Source organism: Haliotis rubra, unplaced genomic scaffold (genome assembly GCF_003918875.1).
Source record: "Haliotis rubra isolate DU_JTF1 unplaced genomic scaffold, ASM391887v1 Scf31, whole genome shotgun sequence".
In the NCBI taxonomy this organism is placed as follows: Eukaryota; Metazoa; Mollusca; class Gastropoda; order Lepetellida; family Haliotidae; genus Haliotis; species Haliotis rubra.
The window spans coordinates 1,604,098-1,623,624 of NW_025766980.1; the positions used below are offsets into that span (position 1 = coordinate 1,604,098).

Below are 19,527 nucleotides of genomic sequence, written 5' to 3' on the forward strand. Positions count from 1 at the left end.
GTGTTATTACACCCGATTATCCATTTTTGCACTCCTTACTATCGGAAAGCCCTCAAGCTTGAAAGAATGTCAACAATTTGATGATTTCGAGTTTCTTGTGATCTACCAAAGACATGGATAATTTGGAAACGTAAAATATTATCCAAGGGAAGGATTTACAAACTAGTATCTGTGTTAGCTTTAAATAACACCTAATACTTTCACAGATCGTGAGGATACTCACGCTCATTGCGGAAACCGCTTCCAAGTTTCGAAGGAGGTCAAGCTTTGGTGTTATTTATTTCAGAAACTTTATTTACCTCTAAACGCAGTCATGGATGATATTTTCACGCAAGTGCGCGAAGGCAATGCCTTCCATGTACGAGTATGGCTGGATAACACAGAGAACGATCTGAATCAAGGGTAAGGGTTGGTCTCATCACACGCATTTCCATGAATCATAAATGATAATTTGTTTGTCGTTGAAATATAGAACACGAAATCATGTTTAATTTGCTCACGTAAGAGACAGTGGACCAACTGGCACATACCACAACAATATCAAACTTTATTAATGGTCTGTTTTATTAGAGAGAAGTAGAGCACCTGTTCTATTTATAGCATCAAGTTGTTGAAATGAGCTAAAAACGGATTCTGATTGGCTCAGCTGTAGCAACCAAAAAGGAGATAGAGGCAGCAGTCCATCCCAGTTACTCACTGACTTACTGATCCTTTAACAAGACAGAGCAGGTTGTTGATACACTGATGTGGCAGGGTAATATAAATAAACACAACAGTGTGTTACATCTGGAATATTACTCACAAACACATGCACTGTAGATTTGCATTGCCTATCTTTATTCCTATTTGTTGTTATTGCCACAGGTGAATTTCTCTCATTTTGACATGTATCAATCTTACTGAAATATTCAGGATTAAATTAGGATTTGAAATTAACAATCTCATCAGTGCTGATACGGTAGTCATACAAATGATTACTGGCAGTGGAGCATAATGAACAACATTGATCAGTTGAAGTCAGGCATTGTTATATGGGTTAATACAATGACCTTTTAACAATACTCATCACTGTATGGCAATCTGTTGAGGAGAACAGCTTACCAGATGTGTCAAAGGTTAATCCAGATTTGGAAGCATCACATTAGAGTTTACATGTACTGTTTCAGTCTGAACTACAGAGTAGATTAGATGTGTTTTATGTGATAAAATGTTTATTCAGTACAATTTGGACCATAAATCTTAGCCAAATTTAATAAAGATCCAGATAACTTAGTGTTAGGTTTTGACAGAATCGCTGCATGCAAAAATGTTAAATATGATACAGGAACTCAAATTCTTCAAAGAGCTCACCAAAAATCTTTGTAATTGTCTTAAAAGACAACATCATTTAATTAAGAAATACAGTTCGCTCTACCACCATGTATAGTGTAATAAAACACACTTTCGCCCTGAACTATTATAGTTAAAGCACTCGAGGAAGCTTCTTCCGCTTGAACTATAATAGTTCAGGGCTTAAAGTGTGCTTTTATTACACTATACATGGTGGTAGAGCTGTAACTGTATTTCTTTTCTAAGATGCCAAATTTACTACTTTCTAAGGATAATTACGATTAATCTAAGGCAGAAAACTGGCGCACTGTTCTATTGATGTGTCTGCCCCCCACGTTAAGACGAACATTACCAGAAAAAAAAAAGGTTAACAGTTTGATGACGGATTAAATACCTTGTCTAAATTATTTTAATTACATCTATGATTAACGTAAACGATATGGGGCAATATGAGCGTCGCATTTCTACTACCAACGTAAGTTTAGATCAGTACATCCAGATGAAGCTGAGTAGTCAAGCGACATTCCATAATTGCATTGTGGGAATGTAAACATTGCGAAAGTTACCGTGTCGCTGAAAACTTGTGAATCGAATTGAGACTTTTTAACCGTCGGAAAACATAAACGTAATGATTCCACCAGTGATGTTAGCTGTGTGAAGCAACTGCAAACCAGGAAACGGGATGCAACGGAATAGTTTACTGTAGGAGGCTGTAGGAAGCGATGACAACTGACATGCAGCTTACATTGTGACGTAATGCAAAATTGTTCGATTAGAAGGGGGCAGACTAGAATGGCGCAGTGACGCCAATACATTGTGACGTAATGCAAAAAGTGCACATTATCGTCTGATAAAGTACTGTCGGTGACTTTGATCTTTCACCGAAGCATCTTAGAATTCCTCATCTATTTGAATCACTCAAATTCTTGAAACATTTCTTCTAACATCTTCTGGAGGCATCAGTAAGATGTAGTTCATTCACTAATTTAGACACAAGGAAACACCTGTCAGTAATATTAATAAGTATAGTCAACAAAGTCCCACAAATACTCTAGGTATAATTTCACAATTGGTTCAACATTGCTCACAAAAAGATCGGCCAAAGTACATGATCTGATCCCAGACTAGTTATATGTAAATAACAGACTGGTGTGATCCACAAAGACATCACAGGGAACAGTGTTGCACCCCTTAGACATGCAAGGATAAGTTTACAATGGGTTCCAGCTAGCCCACATTGTCTTTACTGTTTAAAAAATTATCATGCATTATTTTAAGCATGAATCGATACAGCGTGCATGACACACAGTGCAGCATGACACAGAAAGATTGAGAGGGATGTTTACTTCACTTAACCATGTAAACACTAAACAACAGGAAAATTGTGCCTGCTCATCAATTTTGAAGATAGATCACTAGAGATGATGCAATCAGCTAGTTTGATGTTTACAACTATTCCCCAACACTAGTGATAGTACAATTGGCTAGCTACAATGTACAATGTTTCAGGGATGACCATCGGTTCAGTTTGTTGCACTGGGCAGCACGAGAGGGACGTACAAACATTGTCGACATGCTGATACAACGGGGTGCTAGGATCAATGCCACCAACATGGGTGACGACACAGCACTACATCTGGCAGCTGGCCATGGGCACCGGGACGTTGTCGTCATGGTGAGTGAGGGAGATACTGACAAGACAGTATCATTACATAAAGAGCTCAAGATCAGCTGTGCATTGGTGTAAAATACACAGAATATATCATGATTACCTGGTCAAATTTGGGTTCATAGCATACAAATACACGTGAAAACTTTTTAAAACCCATAGTATAAATATGTTTGCATAATTGCCAATGTGACATTAGATTTTTGAAGCTCTCTTAGCACTAAGATAGTCGTAAGTGCCATACATTAACATTAACCTATGACTATCTTAGCACTAAGAGAGCTTCAAAATCTAGGCCCTGAATAATAAGGTTAAAGATGTATCTGATTCCATCCATAATTGTTCATGGCACCAGTGCATAACCGGTCAGTGTACCCTTTCCCTTGATAGGGATCTGACTTAAGGGTTGGTCGTCATCTGCCATTTCTGTTGTCTTTCATCTGTCATCATTGTTGTCATCAATAGCTGTACAGAGTTACATCCCTTGGGCACGCCAGAAATGTATTACAGTTGGCTTGGATCCCAGTTTGCTATGAATGTGTTTGTAGGGTTTGGAGCACCAGCCCCCGCTCATGGGTGTCACCAAAGTGGTACACATCAGAGGTTGGGTTATCTTCCCACATAACTGATATCACAGAAACACTGTTAAAGCAGCGGTATTCCCAACTGACAAAGATATTCAAACTTAATAGATGGAACTTGTTGCTTATCTGCCAGGGCCTAGATTATCGAAGCTCTCTTAACGCTAAGATAGTCGTAAGTTTATGTTAATGTATGGCACTTACGACTATCTTAGCGCTAAGAGAGCTTCGAAAATCAAGGCCCTGGTGCTCAGCATTAAGAGGACAAAACATAGACGGGCTGCTTGGAGTTGGTATACAGTGTCTAAGTTGGGTATTCATGTTTAACTGAGGCATGGTATATATATCATATCTCATGCACTGTAAAACAAGCTTGAGCGTGGGCTAGCACTAGCAGCCATAGTATCACACCAATACATGGAAATTGCATATTAACGCCATAATCTTGAAACTAATAAACTTCATTGCATGTCACCTGGAATAATGCTAAAAGTGACATCCCCTCACACTGTATGTTTCAGCTCCTTCACAACAAAGCCAACATCAACGCTATCAATGAACACGGAAACACACCCCTGCATTATGCCTGCTTCTGGGGATTTGACCAGATTGCTGAGGTTTGTGAAACAAGTAGTACTTGAAACGTTTATGTCACAGTAACTCCATTTTCATGAATAATATATATTATGTTGTCTCAAAACAGACATAAACAGGAGATATTGGTTGGGTGAAATTGCATCACCATGCCTTACTGCCCACGAGTTACTCACATAAAACTATGGATGCTATAGAAAATAATCTTTTCAAATTTCCCAGTTAAGTACTATCCATCCCTTTTGAATTGATGCTGAAAACCCAATGTCAAGACTCAATACTTAATATGTAAATGTTCAAAATCCTTGAATCTCTGACATTTGTCTCAAAGTCTCAGCTGCATCTGTAGTCAACAAATATGTCTGTTCCTCTGGCAGGATCTTGTCAACAATGGAGCTCTGGTCAGCATTGCCAACAAATATGACGAAGTTCCACTTGATAAAGCAAAGCCGTTTCTGACAAAGATGCTGAAAGGTAGGTTCCTCAATGACAAGAACAAGCAGTTGAGCTTTTCCCTGGTTATGGCCCAGGAACTGTTGAACAAGTGAGGAGGGTGATAGTGTTGTGGGAAGGTTGGGATTTTGCAAGCTGAATGAGGTTATACACATGAGAATGAAGGCGCACATGTTATACATGTACTTTGAATCATGATGAAGAGGAACACTTTTTTATGGATTGACATCTCCTTTATTGCAATAGATGCAACATTTCAGTGTAGATCCTAACACCGTTCTAAAGCAACCTCTACATCATACCAGCTTCTACAAGCCACTTAAAGAAGATGAATCATGTTGACAGGTTTTTCAGTGAAATAATTTTGTGTGACGATTAGATCTCTCTGGTGACTATAAGAATCTCAACAGGTATTATAGTGCTAGCAAAGCTCAGTGTGACAAGCATGTTATATCAGACAATTTTACAGTAACATTTGTAAAGCTGGCTTCTGTCAGACCAGTGTATATGTCTACCTATACCAGAATTAATTAATGATATTTGAAAACTTGTTCTCCAGATCGAGCCCTGGCTCTGGGACAGGACCTAAGTAAAATCCCCTTCAAGGACAGGAGCTGGCTAGGCTACAAGACAAGAAGTCGTAAGTGTCTCCAAGAAAAAATGTAGCATAATCACAGAGACACCACTGGGACATTCCAGATAAGATATTCCAGACAAAATGTAATATTTGTGTGCAATATTAGTGTATAAAAATTGAGAATTGGAGGTGCATTGTCATATGGAGTAAGAAACTCTATGTGGACATCTTTGTGACTAAACAACTGACAATGATCTATCTTGTCTCCATCCCCAGGCGATGCACTCCTGTCCCGCCACCCTGGTATAGACATTGCCCAGTTGCAGCTGGTCGGCCATGTTGCTTCCACTCACTCAGGGGAGGTAAGTCAGGATGTGGGTGTGACTGAGTGATTGAGTTGGGTTTAAATCTGCTTTGATATGTGTTCCTGTTAGATCACAGGTTAGTGTGGGAAGAACATTTCTTTGAACAGATATATTCTTAAATACAGTACATTGGAATATGTGTAGACTGTTGATTTATAGGACAACATTTTCTTTCTTTGGAAGAATGTGGTGTTGCTGGGATATTTAAACAAATACACTCTGGTCCCATTTTTGTATTTCAATACAAAGGATGATATTTTTTGGCAAAGAGTTGTTTAAATGTTTGATGTTTATCTCCAGACATGGCGTGGTAGATGGCAAGATAATGACATCGTTGCCAAGATTCTCAACCTTGTAGATTGTACCCTCCGAAACTCGCGTGACTTCCAGGAAGAATTCCCTCGTCTTAGGTGAGTATTGATCCATCTGAAGAGAAGCAACAGCTTTCTGTTTGATGACTGTGTTGGCTACAAAAATATTGCAGCAGTTCCTCACTGCCCACAACAGTTTGCCACGTCATAGCGTTCATTTCTGTCATGGGTAACAATACTATAGGAACTCAAAGCCCCTATGAACTTCCTTTATTTGTTACATGTAAAGCTTTGGGTTCCAAATTTAATTTGGCAGTAAGTATACATTTAACATAGCTCTCCATAGAGAACACAGCATGTATATTTCCTACTTGTTCCTTTTCTACAGAATCTTCAATAACCCGAACGTGCTACCGGTGTTGGCATGTTGCAACCAGCCCCCCAACCTGGTGGTGATCAGTCAGTTCATGCCCTTCGGCTCCCTGTTCAACACCCTACATGGAGAGTCTGGTCAGTGTCACTGTATAGCAGTTACAGTATTAATGTGGGTCGTAAGCCCAGGTTGTACGTCGATAAGTCGCACCCTGTATAGTGAAATCAAACTTTAACAGATATGAAAGAAAACATCTTGGATAAGTGAAGACATATGTTATGCATAGCCTTCTTTTGTTTATGTTTTGCGAAAATGAGAATAGATTCCTATACTTAAAAGACGTAATTGGTGTGGTGTGAAAAACGATGGATATACAAGACTGATTCAGATATGAGGATAATGCAGGAACGTGGCAGGATACACCAATGCATCGTCAGGTTTCTGATTGCAGGGATTGTGGTGGACCAGAACCAGGCCTTGAGGTTCGCCATTGATATCGCCCGCGGAATGGAGTTCCTGCACTCGATGGAGCCCATGATCCCCAACTTCCTGCTGACCAGCAAACATGTCATGGTAGGGTGGATGTCAGTTTCACTTGGAATTAAATCATAAAACAAAATTTATTTGGCAGCTGAGGCTATAAGACAGCTATGGTGAATGAGAAAGGAATGTTTTTTCTCAAAAATTAATGTCAGTTTGGATTGACAGAAATGGTACAGTTGTTGAGATTATATTCTCTCTCCAGGTTACTATATGAACCAAAAATTAACCATTCATTGCTTACAGTATTATGGAATCTTCCACTTTCATTTTTTATCATGTACAACAATAATGTGTGTTGATATTTACGAATTAACTGTGACATGATCGTGGAGAAATCATGTGTATTATGATAATACTTGCGTTGATGATTTGTTTACGATGTTTTGTTCAGTCACTGATTTCACTTTCACTTTTCTTTTGTTGTTTTGTGCTTCAACCTTGTTTTTCGCCACACTATAGCTAATGGATTTTCAATTTTAGATCGACGAGGACTTGGCTAAAATTAATGTTGATGATCCCAAATATGCCAGCGAAATAAATGGGGTAAAAGACTTCAGAAGAAGTGCCTGTGCATTTCTGTAGCATATGTTGTTTAACACTAACACTGAGATGCCTTGGAGTGGATGGTTATGTATTTCAGCTCGGTATTACATGATATTTATACCATACTTGCACTCTTTGGTGATCAGATAGTTGGGCTCAAATACAGGATGTGTTTGTTTCTTGTGGACATGGCAAAATAATTTGGTCTCTTAGGATCGTATTGGTTAAATTTCCCTTATGCATGTCTTGCTGATCACATATTTGATGTAATCTGCTGACCAAAACTTTTACAAATCTGGAATCAAATGAACTTTCAGAGAACAGTCTATTTAAGATATTTTCTATGTCATTGAGTTTGTGCAGAATCCGATTTCAAAACAGCCAGCAGGAAAAGAAAATTAACCCTCAGATATTCCCCAAACAATTTACTTCTTTTTCACGTTTATATATTCTGTGATTATCTATTCTTTATAGAAATCACTACTATGTTATAAATTTTGGTTTTGTTTTATTTCTAGTACCAATATGTGTTTGTAAAGTAAACTGTTAACTGTTCATCTGAAACTGAAGTACTCTATGAGTGAGCATATTTATCTTATAAATGGTTGCATCAGCAGTTACTATGGTTACAGAGGGCATTGTGGACACTGGAAACAAACAGATCTGTAGGAGCCAATCATAAATCATTACCCAGGGTTTAACAATGGGCTGTAGTGAGACAGGGCCTGCTTCCAGAGAGCAGTCTTTGTGCTAACACTATGTGGGCTATAATACAGTGTGGAAGTTATGACATCTACAGCTGGCAAAGATGTCTAACATGGAGTAATCCACAGAGTCGCTTCCCTTGGGCAGGCCAGAAACCAGGGTTTGAACCCCAGTTTGCCCCCCATTTTGTTTGTAGGTTTGTCAGCACTACAGCCGTGACCGTGGGTTTTGTCAAAGTGGTAAACATCTCGACCTACTGGACCTTCCGCCCACATTAAGATGACGAACCATCATACGACTGGAAAACTGTACAAATAGGACCTTAACCCAACCCACTTCATCACTGAGACAGTATTAGCACACAGACTGCTGTAATACCAGTGGGCCTTGATCACTATTGTCGGGCTGTGATACAAGATACGCTAAATAAATGCTTAATGAATGTCTTGTTAAGCAGAAATATTTTATTCTAAATCATCTTAAAGGGATTGAAAACACTCAATCAAAGCCAATTAAATCTTATTTAAGCCAGTTGAAAACTGATTAGCTTAAGAATTTGTGAACATACATTATTACAAAGAGTTACTCATTTAATTTTCACACCATTTTTATGCTTTCTTTATATGTTCTTGTATCACAGTGTATTGATAGTACAGTATTTGTATCGCAGAGCACTGACAATCAGGTGAATCGTCACACCAGTTTTATCGACTATCTCTTTTAGTGACATTCACAGTATGTTCTCTTTTATTTTGGGATTTAAACAAACACCACATTTCTCACCCTTGTCATCATTGAGCGTTCTGTGATTCCCTGATAAAAGCACCATATTTCTCACCTGAAACCCAATTGGAGAACTGGACACAATTGTTTTGTTAGGAGACAAGTTTGTGTTTTGTTTATGAATGATTTTTGGGTTGAAGTGCTATAAGTATAGGTAGTTTCTGTTTGTTTTGTGAATGTGTTTTAAGCTAATTCTGTGTTTGAGCATGAAAATCCTGATTTGATAAATTTCCCACAATGTCATGGTTTGTCTGTAACACTGATTATTTTTTCTGACCACAGAAATAGAGAATGCAATTAATTATGTTTTTTAATGTATCATATTTATGTCCTCACTGGATAGTTGAGGCACTACAATTTGTTATACAAAAAGGTGCATGTACGTGTATACCTCAACATGGATTGACCAGAAAGTACATTTAGACACAAGACTCACGTATCTATGATTCATACATTATGTTTATTTTCAAGTGATACAGAATTTGGCTGTTTATCTGGAGGTGTCCACAGCACAACATTAAATATGCTGAACTTACAGTGTAAAGATACAATTATGATAAGTGTACGTTTGGATAGATTTTTGTGAAAACTGAATTATTTATTACCCAACTATAAATTCTGTGTTTGATTGAAAATCACCTTTTACTATTGCTAGTTATTTCATTATATTTATACTTATTTAGTTACTTATTTGGCAACAACATGATAGTTTGATCGAGGCCGAGGATTCATGAAAAAGGGAGGAAAAGAAGAAAAAAACATCAATCATTTTCATTCATTCATTTTTCCACTGTATTCTCCTACTCACTGGGATGAGGGCCACACTGTAGTGTGTTAGTACATAGAGATTCTTGGAAGTTGGGCCTCTGGACGTCTGACTTCAATATTCTTGCCATACTGATGGAACTGTATCTTTATTTTCAGCTGTAGAGGTCACACTTGTGTAGACACATACAAAGTTTGATGGGAATTGGACAGTATATATAGTTGAAGTGCTAGCTGCAAATTCCATAGCCCACAAATACAGTTATCACAATTGATGTAATAAGTGCCTCTGGTGGAAAGGGGGAGTTTCTTAAAACCATACACAAGTCAAATTTCTTGTCAATGGAGGTCATCAAGAATAACAACATATGCTGACATCCACTCTCAGTATTTCTGGGTAAAGGAACTTGCAGCAAGCTAGTGGACCACCATGAAGCTGGACTCCTCCATGTATGCTTGTGCATGTAGAGTGGAACCTTGGACAGCCACGCCCACAAACAGAGAAAGTGTGGTTTGGGGCTTCTGTTTTTGACAATAGAATGATTTATGACCTCAATGAATCAATCTGTCACCTCTGTTGTTCAAGCATGCTGCTCATACCACAGGCCCTTGTGTCTTTGCGAGGATTTATTATTAAAAAAATATTGTTTTTGAGATGACCCCCGACTCTAAATGCTTCACAGTACAATACATGCTTGCTTCGACCACACCCCTGTTTTGTGTGGATATATCTTCAGCCTTTTGTGTCAAAATCGTTTAGTTGAGAGTCAAAATCAGGTTTCAATTGACTTGCAGAAATAACAATAAAGAATTGGAAGGTGTCATGAGTGGTGCTCGATAGGCCATGACTATGTTTACATTAAGTTTTAATCGATTGTATGCGATGGTAGCATAGCGATCGGCAAACCAGTCGGGTAGGGTACACCGAAGTGTCCGGCCTTGTCATAATGTATTATACTGTGAAGCATTTCGAGTCGGGGGTCATCTCAAATTTTTGTATATATTTTATAAATTCTTTAATCCTCGCAAAGACACGAGGGCCTGTGGCTCATACCAACCTTTCTTAGCAGTCTGAGTGCAAGAATTTCCATGGGTTATTGTTTTTTGGTCCCATGTTAAAAATAGGACCCAAGAGAAGTGAAAAATTAGATTATGTTACTCTTCCACAAGTAACAGCAGCCCTCACTCAGAGACTGTTAGTAGTTACCGGTACAAATATAAATGCTGTTCCCCAACTGAAACAAATATACAAGAACTAGTGCAAGAAACTCATGAAGCATTGGACTGTGTTACCTATTGAGTGACAGAAATTGATCTCAAGTGCTTCCCCAACTTTGAAATAGTGTTATTCCTTAATTAGGACACATAATTAACTATCTTCATCCTTGTGGATGTGCATTTGTGGCTGGCTTCAGTTTTGGGATGCAGAATTTAATCTCAGAGGCTGGCCAACTGTTTCAGTGTCCTTGTGCCAGCTCTGATTGTCAAAATGTAACCAATTCTAACCACAACCACAGATTGTCTCCCCTTAACTGCTGCTTGAACCAGAGATGGCGCTGATTCATTGTGTTGTGTTATTTTGAATTCAAGTCTTCTATACATTTATTCAAATGTTTTCTCGGAAAATTTGTCTTCTGTGGCTGACCAGGGTTCCATCAATGTCAATATTCACACAATTTATTTGTGCACTAAAGATTGTACATATTGTTTGTGTGGTTAAGTTGGTTGTTGTGGAGAATGAACCAACTTTGGATTGATACAGATAGTAGAATTTATACATAACCATGGTAATACAACTGGAATGGGTTTGTGATTTGATGTGTTACTTACAAAGGTATGAATCATATTTATTATTAAAGTCTATCATTAAAGGACCAGTGCCACCATAAAGTGTGGTCTTCTGTACCAGAATTCCTGTTAGAAACATTTAGATTTCCTTCATATTCAGGGCCTCCAGTAAAGGTGGTACAGAGTATATTGTGAAATATGGTTTGTTATTTATTGTAATGTTTAGCTTTCATAACAATATATGTTTGGTTTGGTTTGGTTGGTTTGTTTTTTACGCCACTCTCGGGGCGGTGGGGTAGCCTAGTGGGTAAAGCGTTCGCCCGTCACGCCGAAGTCCCGGGTTCGATTCCCCTCAGGGGTAAAATGTGTGAAGCCCATTTATGGTGTCCCCCGCCGTGATATTGCTGGAATATTGCTAAAAGCGGCGTAAAATCAAACTTACTCACACACTAACGCCACTCTCAGCAATATTCAAGCTATATGGCGGAAGAATATATGTCACTTTAGAATGAACATAAAGTTCAGGTCAAATACAGAAAGGTAATATTTGGTTTTAAACAACCATGAAAATCATGAATGTCAATTATGAGGAAATGTGACATGGCAGTTACGGGTATACATATCTCAATGTTGAGGCGGTCTGTGGGTGCCTACTTCTTGAATTACTGTGCAGAGCAGTGCTTAGGTATACCAGAAATCTGTAATCATTTGATTTTCATTTTAAAATGATTCTGTTCTGTGTATGCAAGCACAATACTCGAGTACATGGGTTTCACCAAACTGGTAAATGTCTGAGACAAACATGACATCAGGATTTCCTTCCACATCAAGTTGACATTCTGTGATATGAATAAATAAATATATTTCAAAGTAGTGTTAAGCCAAACACATTCACTCATTACATTGTTGGAAGTGGAGCATCAGTCACAACTTGTAACTTTCCCTGATAATGTGTTTCTCAGTTGTCAGGTAAATATAATTGATCTGTGACAGGTATTTTTATACCTAGCTGTCTACATTTGGTCACAGTTCTGGTTCTGTTTGAGAGAGTGAGATGTTTGGCGTGATGTTTGCTCATTCTAAGGCTGTCCTTCAGTTGTCCAGCTGTGATATCATCTCTTCTCTTGATGTGATCAGATTGACGAGGACCTGACAGCCCGGATCAACATGGCCGACTATAGGTTCACCTTCCACGAGCGAGGCAAGGAGTACAACCCAGCTTGGATGGCCCCCGAAGGTAGGTGGACAACATGGTCAGTTGGTCAGAAGATGGAATCTGGGGTTGGAATGGCTCCCCGTTGATCCTTGTTTTTGGTGACTGCAAGGATCAGATGGTCAGATTTGGTGACTTGCTTGCATATGATGAGGTTTATATCAAGCTATGGATTTGATGGTCCAGGCTTCACTATTACAGGCAGACATCACATAGCTGAAATATTACTGAGTGTGGCATTATACTAGCAACAGTTGGTCAAGACAGACTTGTTCAGATGCAGAGTTCCATAACACAGACAAGTTCAGAATGATCAGTCCTATCTGGTAGATGTGTGTTTACTGGCAGCTGCAAACAGAAACACTTTGTGTGCTGGTCAGATAAACAAAACTGACCAATATAATACAAAATATTCGTGAATATTGAAATAGTTTCTCAATGCTGTGATTATTGAACATGTTGCTACTAATTGCAGGCAGTCGTTTGGTAGACAGTTTGATTTATCTTCCAAAATTTGTTAAAGTTCCTATTTCGAAGGAGCGTAAACATCGAAAGAACATATGGTATCAATTAACAGCATATTGTTTCAAAACACAATATATGGTGTCAATAAACAGCGTATGGTTTCAAAACACAATCATATGGTGTCAATAAACAGCATATGGTTTCAAAACATAACATATGGTGTCATTAAACAGCGTATGGTTTCAATACACAACATATGGTGTCAATAAACAGCGTATGGTTTCAATACACAACATATGGTGTCAATAAACAGGGTATGGTTTCAAAACACAACATATGGTGTCAATAAACAGCGTATGGTTTCAAAACATAACATATGGTGTCATTAAACAGGGTATGGTTTCAATACACAACATATGGTGTCAATAAACAGCGTATGGTTTCAATACACAACATATGGTGTCAATAAACAGGGTATGGTTTCAAAACACAACATATGGTGTCAATAAACAGCGTATGGTTTCAAAACACAACATATGGTGTCAATAAACAGGGTATGGTTTCAAAACACAATATATGGTGTCAATAAACAGCGTATGGTTTCAAAACACAACATATGGTGTCAATAAACAGCGTATGGTTTCAATACACAACATATGGTGTCAATAAACAGGGTATGGTTTCAAAACACAACATATGGTGTCAATAAACAGCGTATGGTTTCAATACACAACATATGGTGTCAATAAACAGCGTATGGTTTCAAAACATAACATATGGTGTCAATAAACAGCATATTGGTTTCAATACACAACATATGGTGTCAATAAACAGCATATGGTTTCAATACACAACATATGGTGTCAATAAACAGCGTATGGTTTCAATACACAATATATGGTGTCAATAAACAGCATATGGTTTCAATACACAACATATGGTGTCAATAAACAGCATATTGTTTCAATACACAACATATGGTGTCAATAAACAGGGTATGGTTTCAATACACAACATATGGTGTCAATAAACAGCATATTGTTTCAATACACAATATATATGGTGTCAATAAACAGGGTATGGTTTCAATACACAACATATGGTGTCAATAAACAGCGTATGGTTTCAATACACAATATATGGTGTCAATAAACAGCGTATGGTTTCAAAACACAACATATGGTGTCAATAAACAGCGTATGGTTTCAATACACAACATATGGTGTCAATAAACAGCGTATGGTTTCAATACACAACATATGGTATCCATAAACAGCATATTGCATCAATAAACATATGTCAGTACACAGCATATTGTCTCAATACACAGCTATGCTGAAGAAGCCTGTAGAAATTAACCTGAAAGCTGCAGACATGTGGAGCTTCGCTATCTTGTTGTGGGAGTTGGAGACTCGGGAGGTACCGTTTGCTGACCTCACACCTATGGAAATTGGCATGAAGGTGAGTGACCCTGCATTGATATAAATGACCTTGACCTCACATGCAAGTGACCTTGGCCCCACTCTTAGGTCTTTGATCTAATGCCCATGCAGATTGGCAAGACTGTAGATGAATGTTGATGATTCAACATACTTATTTGGACAGGCATTCTGTCAGACAGATAAAGGTTTGTGGCATGTATTTTGTAGTGAAAGTGTATTCAGACGTTGACTGCCGCCACGAGTACACTCGTAGTATCAATGTCTGGCCCAATTTTCTTCTACGAGTTATCTCGTAGCTCCATCAGTGGTATTTTAAAACAAGTTTTACGTGTTGGGAAAACAGGCGCAGAAGCAATCGTTTCCTGGCGGTAGCAAAGAACACCAGGAGACGTTTGTTTCTTGCACCTATTTTGCCAACATGAGAAACTTGTTTTGAAATACCACTGATGTGGCTACCAGATAACTCGTAGTAGCAAATTCAGCCAGAATTGATACTACGAGTATACTTGTGATAGGCAGTCAACGTGTTAAACATATTTGAAAGAGGCATTTGGATGCTTATCGCATATTTCAAAGCAATACTTCTGAAAAAGTTCAATTTTTCTCATTATAAATGGTAGTGATCATGCCAGCAAAAGCTGTAAGCATCATGGCTATGTGTTTCCAGGTAGCACTGGAAGGTCTGCGCATCAAGATCCCTCCAGGAATCTCCAGTCACATGTCTCGCCTCATCAAGATCTGCATGAACGAAGAGGCGGGCAAACGGCCACGCTACGACATGGTCATCCCCATCCTAGAGAAGATGAAGCTTAGCAGCTAGGTCAGCGTTCACCATAGATAGAAAGCAGTGTCAGTCACGGAAAGCAATCTGCATGTAAAAACTGCACATGCATCATTGAATGAACTTCAGAAACTAAGCTTGTCCATAATATTCTCCGGCCAGGAGGGTTGGTTATGACCTGCATGTGGTTGTTCTCATCCTCTAGTTAATGGCAAACAATATCATTTTTGGTAAGAAGTTTTAGCTGTATGTCGGGCAATCATGGCTATTTCCAATGGGTATAAATATCCTTCTTCTAGTAGCTATCCTGACCCTTCACCTCTTGGCCTCCATGTCACTGAAGCTTCTGGCAACATGGCTATTGTTCCATGGCTAGAATGGTACACAAACTGGCCGTCACCTTCTTGCCCGAGTTTATCCTGAGTCTGTTTAATGGTATTTTGAGGACAAGCAAAATTTCAGGCATATTAAGGTGAGCCATGTTTTACCATTCAGGCGAGTAAATGTTCCAGATCAATTGCATATCTCAGCCATGAAGATCCTTCAGACCTCTATAGTCTTTCACTACAATATGAATATTCTCTGTCAGCCGCTATCATGTTGTTGTACCATGTAGCTATCATGGCCCCATATCCAGCAGCCAGTTATGTTCTACACCAAACTGTCTATCATGGCCTGGCTGTCAACGGCTGCCATGTTTGATCCAGCCCCTACATTGTGTTGATCCGTTACCAGTTATTATCCTGGCATGGAGTAACCGATCACCTGACTCACCTTTAGGTTTTCTTACAGTATCCTCTCTTGTCAGGGAGATTTTACCTGACTGTGTTCCAATTAATACCCTCAGGGTGACATGGCTTGTTGCCATGGTATTCTGGGATGTCTCACATACTGTTCATATTTCTCCAAGTTTTAAACATTTATCTCGGGTTGCATCTTAATAATTCGGAGACAGAAGATTTAGATTTCTTACTGTGGGTATAAAAGTACTTGCAAACCAAATGCAATGGACTCCATTCACATGTTTATGTTGTTGCATCAGTCAAACAGGCTATGTGTACCATGGTGTGCCGTTTGTTTGTTCGAGCTGTAAGGATGATGCTATAATTGCTTGAATGTATTTTTTCCTACTTTCCAAATTATAGTTTTATTGAAAAGTCAGATTGATTTTATGTTCAATGAAAAGAAAATAGACAAGAATTTCCTTGTTCTTATCAGGGAAATATTAACAATGTTTGTGTACATATGGTTGATTCAACCGTTAGATGCAGGAAGATTGTTGTACTCTGTACATTTGTATATTGTTTGACAGATGTGATTCTGTGATCAAACATTTGTAGAAAATATTGTTGGAAGCTTGATTGTTCCATGAGGTTGGCTGACAAATTCATAAACATCAATACCTTACCTGTTTATATCAGAATGTTTAAGATGTAAGTGAAACCGTCTCCTCAAATCACTGCAACTTTGAATTCTGGAGATTTATGAAGAAATAGTATAGAATTCATTGCCTTCTGTCTAATGATATAGTAACCCAGTATGCTGGGTGTTTGCATGGATGACAGGTAGTCTGGGTTCAGTTCTTGATGAGTATATTAGGTAAAGTTAACATTCTAATATATTACAATTTTAACCTCTCTCGCCTACAATTCTTCGACTGATATGTTATTTATCAATGATCTCTCTTATTACAGAAGTCAAATATTCAAATTATAGTCCATTCAAACTGTTATTTTGTAAGCTTCTCATTTTTCAGGATATTTCTGAATAGTGTCTCTCAATGCAGTGCTCTTAATCATGTCATCATGTCCGACTCTTGGTGCTATTTATACTTGTTATGATTGACATGTCATTATACGTCATGCTGTGACCTCCAGTCATGAAAAGATTCATCCATATTATTTTGCTTTTCATAGCTAGATATAATTTGAAGATATATTCAGCTTTGAGTTATGACCTGTTAACATGCTTGTTAACTGTTTTCTATGTTATTTATTCAACTGTGTGTTATCATTTCATCTGATGATCGTACAAAACCGTTTGTCCAAAACAGGCATTGTAGATAAGTAGCAAGACAAATAATCCCATACATATAATAGAGAGGCATCAGTTATGTCCGCTTATACAGTATAACAGCGTAAAAACAAATGGCCTCGTGATTACAGCATTTGCCTATTACGCCAAAGCCGATTTCCCACAGGGTTACAATGCTTGACATAGAGTTCCCATTGGTGATGTTGCTAGAACAACACTCAGTGTTACACTGGTGATTACGGAAGATTATAGTCCTAACAGAATCCAGTTTAGTACTTGCTTCGGTTCTCACCTCACCTGTTTCAAACTGGAAAACTGGACATATTATTGTTGATACCATAACTTCACACGGTTTCACTGCAGCCAAAAGTTTATTCTTGATTATTTTGCTGTCTTCCATTGTAACCAATTTCATAGTTTAGTTTGATATATTTCTATGATACCAAATATTGATAGTGAAACTTTCCAAAATGAAATTAACACTAAAATGCACATTGTGACATTTTTGTACAATTTATCTGTTAGAACACACCATATTTTCTGAAGCCATTGCGTGAGAACTGGCAAGTTTCTCCAGCCTGGACTTAAACATGTAATTCTGGTCATGCATTTTTGTAGTACGAAACGCTACTGTGGAGCAGGTCTTGCTAAGCCTGGTCAGAGGCCCAAAATCAATCAAAGATGTCAGTACCATGTCTGACATACAGAAACAATATGCTGCAACTGAAATACTGTTTGAAATGGTATTAAACCAAATAGTTGATGAAATGTTTTAAAAGAACAAGATTCTCAGAAACAGAAAAAACTTTACCCAGCACCTGTGAAAATGCAGGTGTGGAGAAAAGAAAATTACATATTTCAAAGATTCTGTTCTTTATTATTGTTCAACGCATTATAAATAATTTGAATTTAGAGTAATTCAAACACACTGTTTGGAATTGTTGATCCTCATTAATAGAAGAATAAGATATATTTGAGCAGGTAACCAGGTGAGGGTTGTTCCACAGATGGTGCCAACATGAAGTCATCTTCTTGCAGCCTTATCACTGCCAGTGTCTGTGTATCATGTACTGTGTATGTGTAAACATAATAAACACGTTCGACTATACTCCAGTGCTCTGTTCTCATCTTGGCAAGGTAGGGTAGCCTAGAGGTTAAAGCATTTGCTTGTTGCTCAGAAGACCCAGGTTCAATTCCCCACATGGGTGCAATGTGTGAAGCCCATTTCTGGTGTCCCGCACCATATTGCTGAAATATTGCTAAAAATCGGTGTAAAACTAAACTTACTCATCTTGTCAGGGCACGTCAAAGATTTACTGTAAAGTTTCTTCCCTTAAAAGGTGTCAGAAACCCGACCTTGACCTTCGTATCACTGTTGAACTCATCAACAGAAAGGTTTTAGAGTAACTGCCTCTTACTCCTAGTGTTGAAGCAACGTTAGACCTCTGGGGCCCGTTTCACAAAGCTCTAGTAAGCCTAAGATCTCGTAACTTTTCTCGTAACATTCATACCTCCTATACTGTAACATAGGCGGTACAAATGCTACGAGAAAAGTTACGAGATCTTAAGCTTACTAGAGCTATGTGAAAAGGGGCCCAGGACCTTAACATCTTACAAGAGTGATTTCTGCCATGTACTTAGTAACACACTACACGGCGGCCCATAGCTCTGTGTAGAGGGATGTCAATGTCAAAATTGATCATTTGGAGTCGAGTCTTGAACACAGTGAGTTTAGTTTTACGCCACACTCAGCAATATCCCAGCTATATGGCGGTGGTCTGTAAATAATCCAGTCTGGACCAGACAATCCAGTGATCAACAGCATGATCCTCGATCTGCACAATTGGGAACCGATGACATGTGTCAACCAAAAAGTGAGCCTGACCACCCAATCCCGTTAGTTGCCTCTTACGACAAGCATAAACCTTCACGGGTCTCTTGAACACAGAACAAATGTCAACATTACTTGTCAAAAACAATAGAAACAGCAATGAGGGGTTTCACATATTTTAATGCAAGGATCAATGGGGCAATGATGATACAAGGTACCACATTATGATGTCAAAGAGAAAACAACTCTTGAGTATTCGAAGAAAATTAAATGGAAGTTTCCAAAGGAAATAAATGCAATATCTTGTTAATCAGAAAGTGCAAGAATTCTTACAATAAAACCTTATACAGGATAGTGATGATTTCTCCGACTGATAACAAAC

At 38.4% G+C, this 19,527-nt stretch overlaps 1 protein-coding gene across 2 annotated transcripts; it reads left to right on the forward strand.

The window, feature by feature from the left end:
- The first annotated feature begins 41 nt into the window (after positions 1 to 41).
- On the forward strand, positions 42 to 18,422 carry LOC124283083 (integrin-linked protein kinase-like). Of its 2 annotated transcripts, XM_046719107.1 has the most exons (13): positions 42 to 402; positions 2,839 to 3,004; positions 4,101 to 4,196; positions 4,551 to 4,647; positions 5,186 to 5,266; positions 5,480 to 5,565; positions 5,869 to 5,978; positions 6,268 to 6,389; positions 6,704 to 6,825; positions 7,276 to 7,338; positions 12,517 to 12,616; positions 14,388 to 14,518; positions 15,167 to 18,422. In XM_046719107.1, exons 1-13 carry the CDS (start codon positions 314 to 316, stop codon positions 15,317 to 15,319), a joined length of 1,416 nt encoding a protein of 471 aa, XP_046575063.1. In that variant the 5' UTR covers positions 42 to 313; the 3' UTR covers positions 15,320 to 18,422. The 2 variants fall into 2 exon arrangements, with proteins under 2 accessions (XP_046575063.1, XP_046575064.1); XM_046719108.1 differs by lacking the exon at positions 7,276 to 7,338 and having other exon boundaries at positions 44 to 402.
- Positions 18,423 to 19,527: the final 1,105 nt, after the last annotated feature.

Bases quoted from the DNA above. Each gene is read 5' to 3' on its own strand.
- LOC124283083 (XM_046719107.1), top strand. From the start codon at position 314: ATGGATGATATTTTCACGCAAGTGCGCGAAGGCAATGCCTTCCATGTA. The intron at 6,826-7,275 runs GTAGGGTGGATG...TTTCAATTTTAG, and splicing joins TGACCAGCAAACATGTCATG to ATCGACGAGGACTTGGCTAA. The intron at 12,617-14,387 runs GTAGGTGGACAA...CTCAATACACAG, and splicing joins AGCTTGGATGGCCCCCGAAG to CTATGCTGAAGAAGCCTGTA.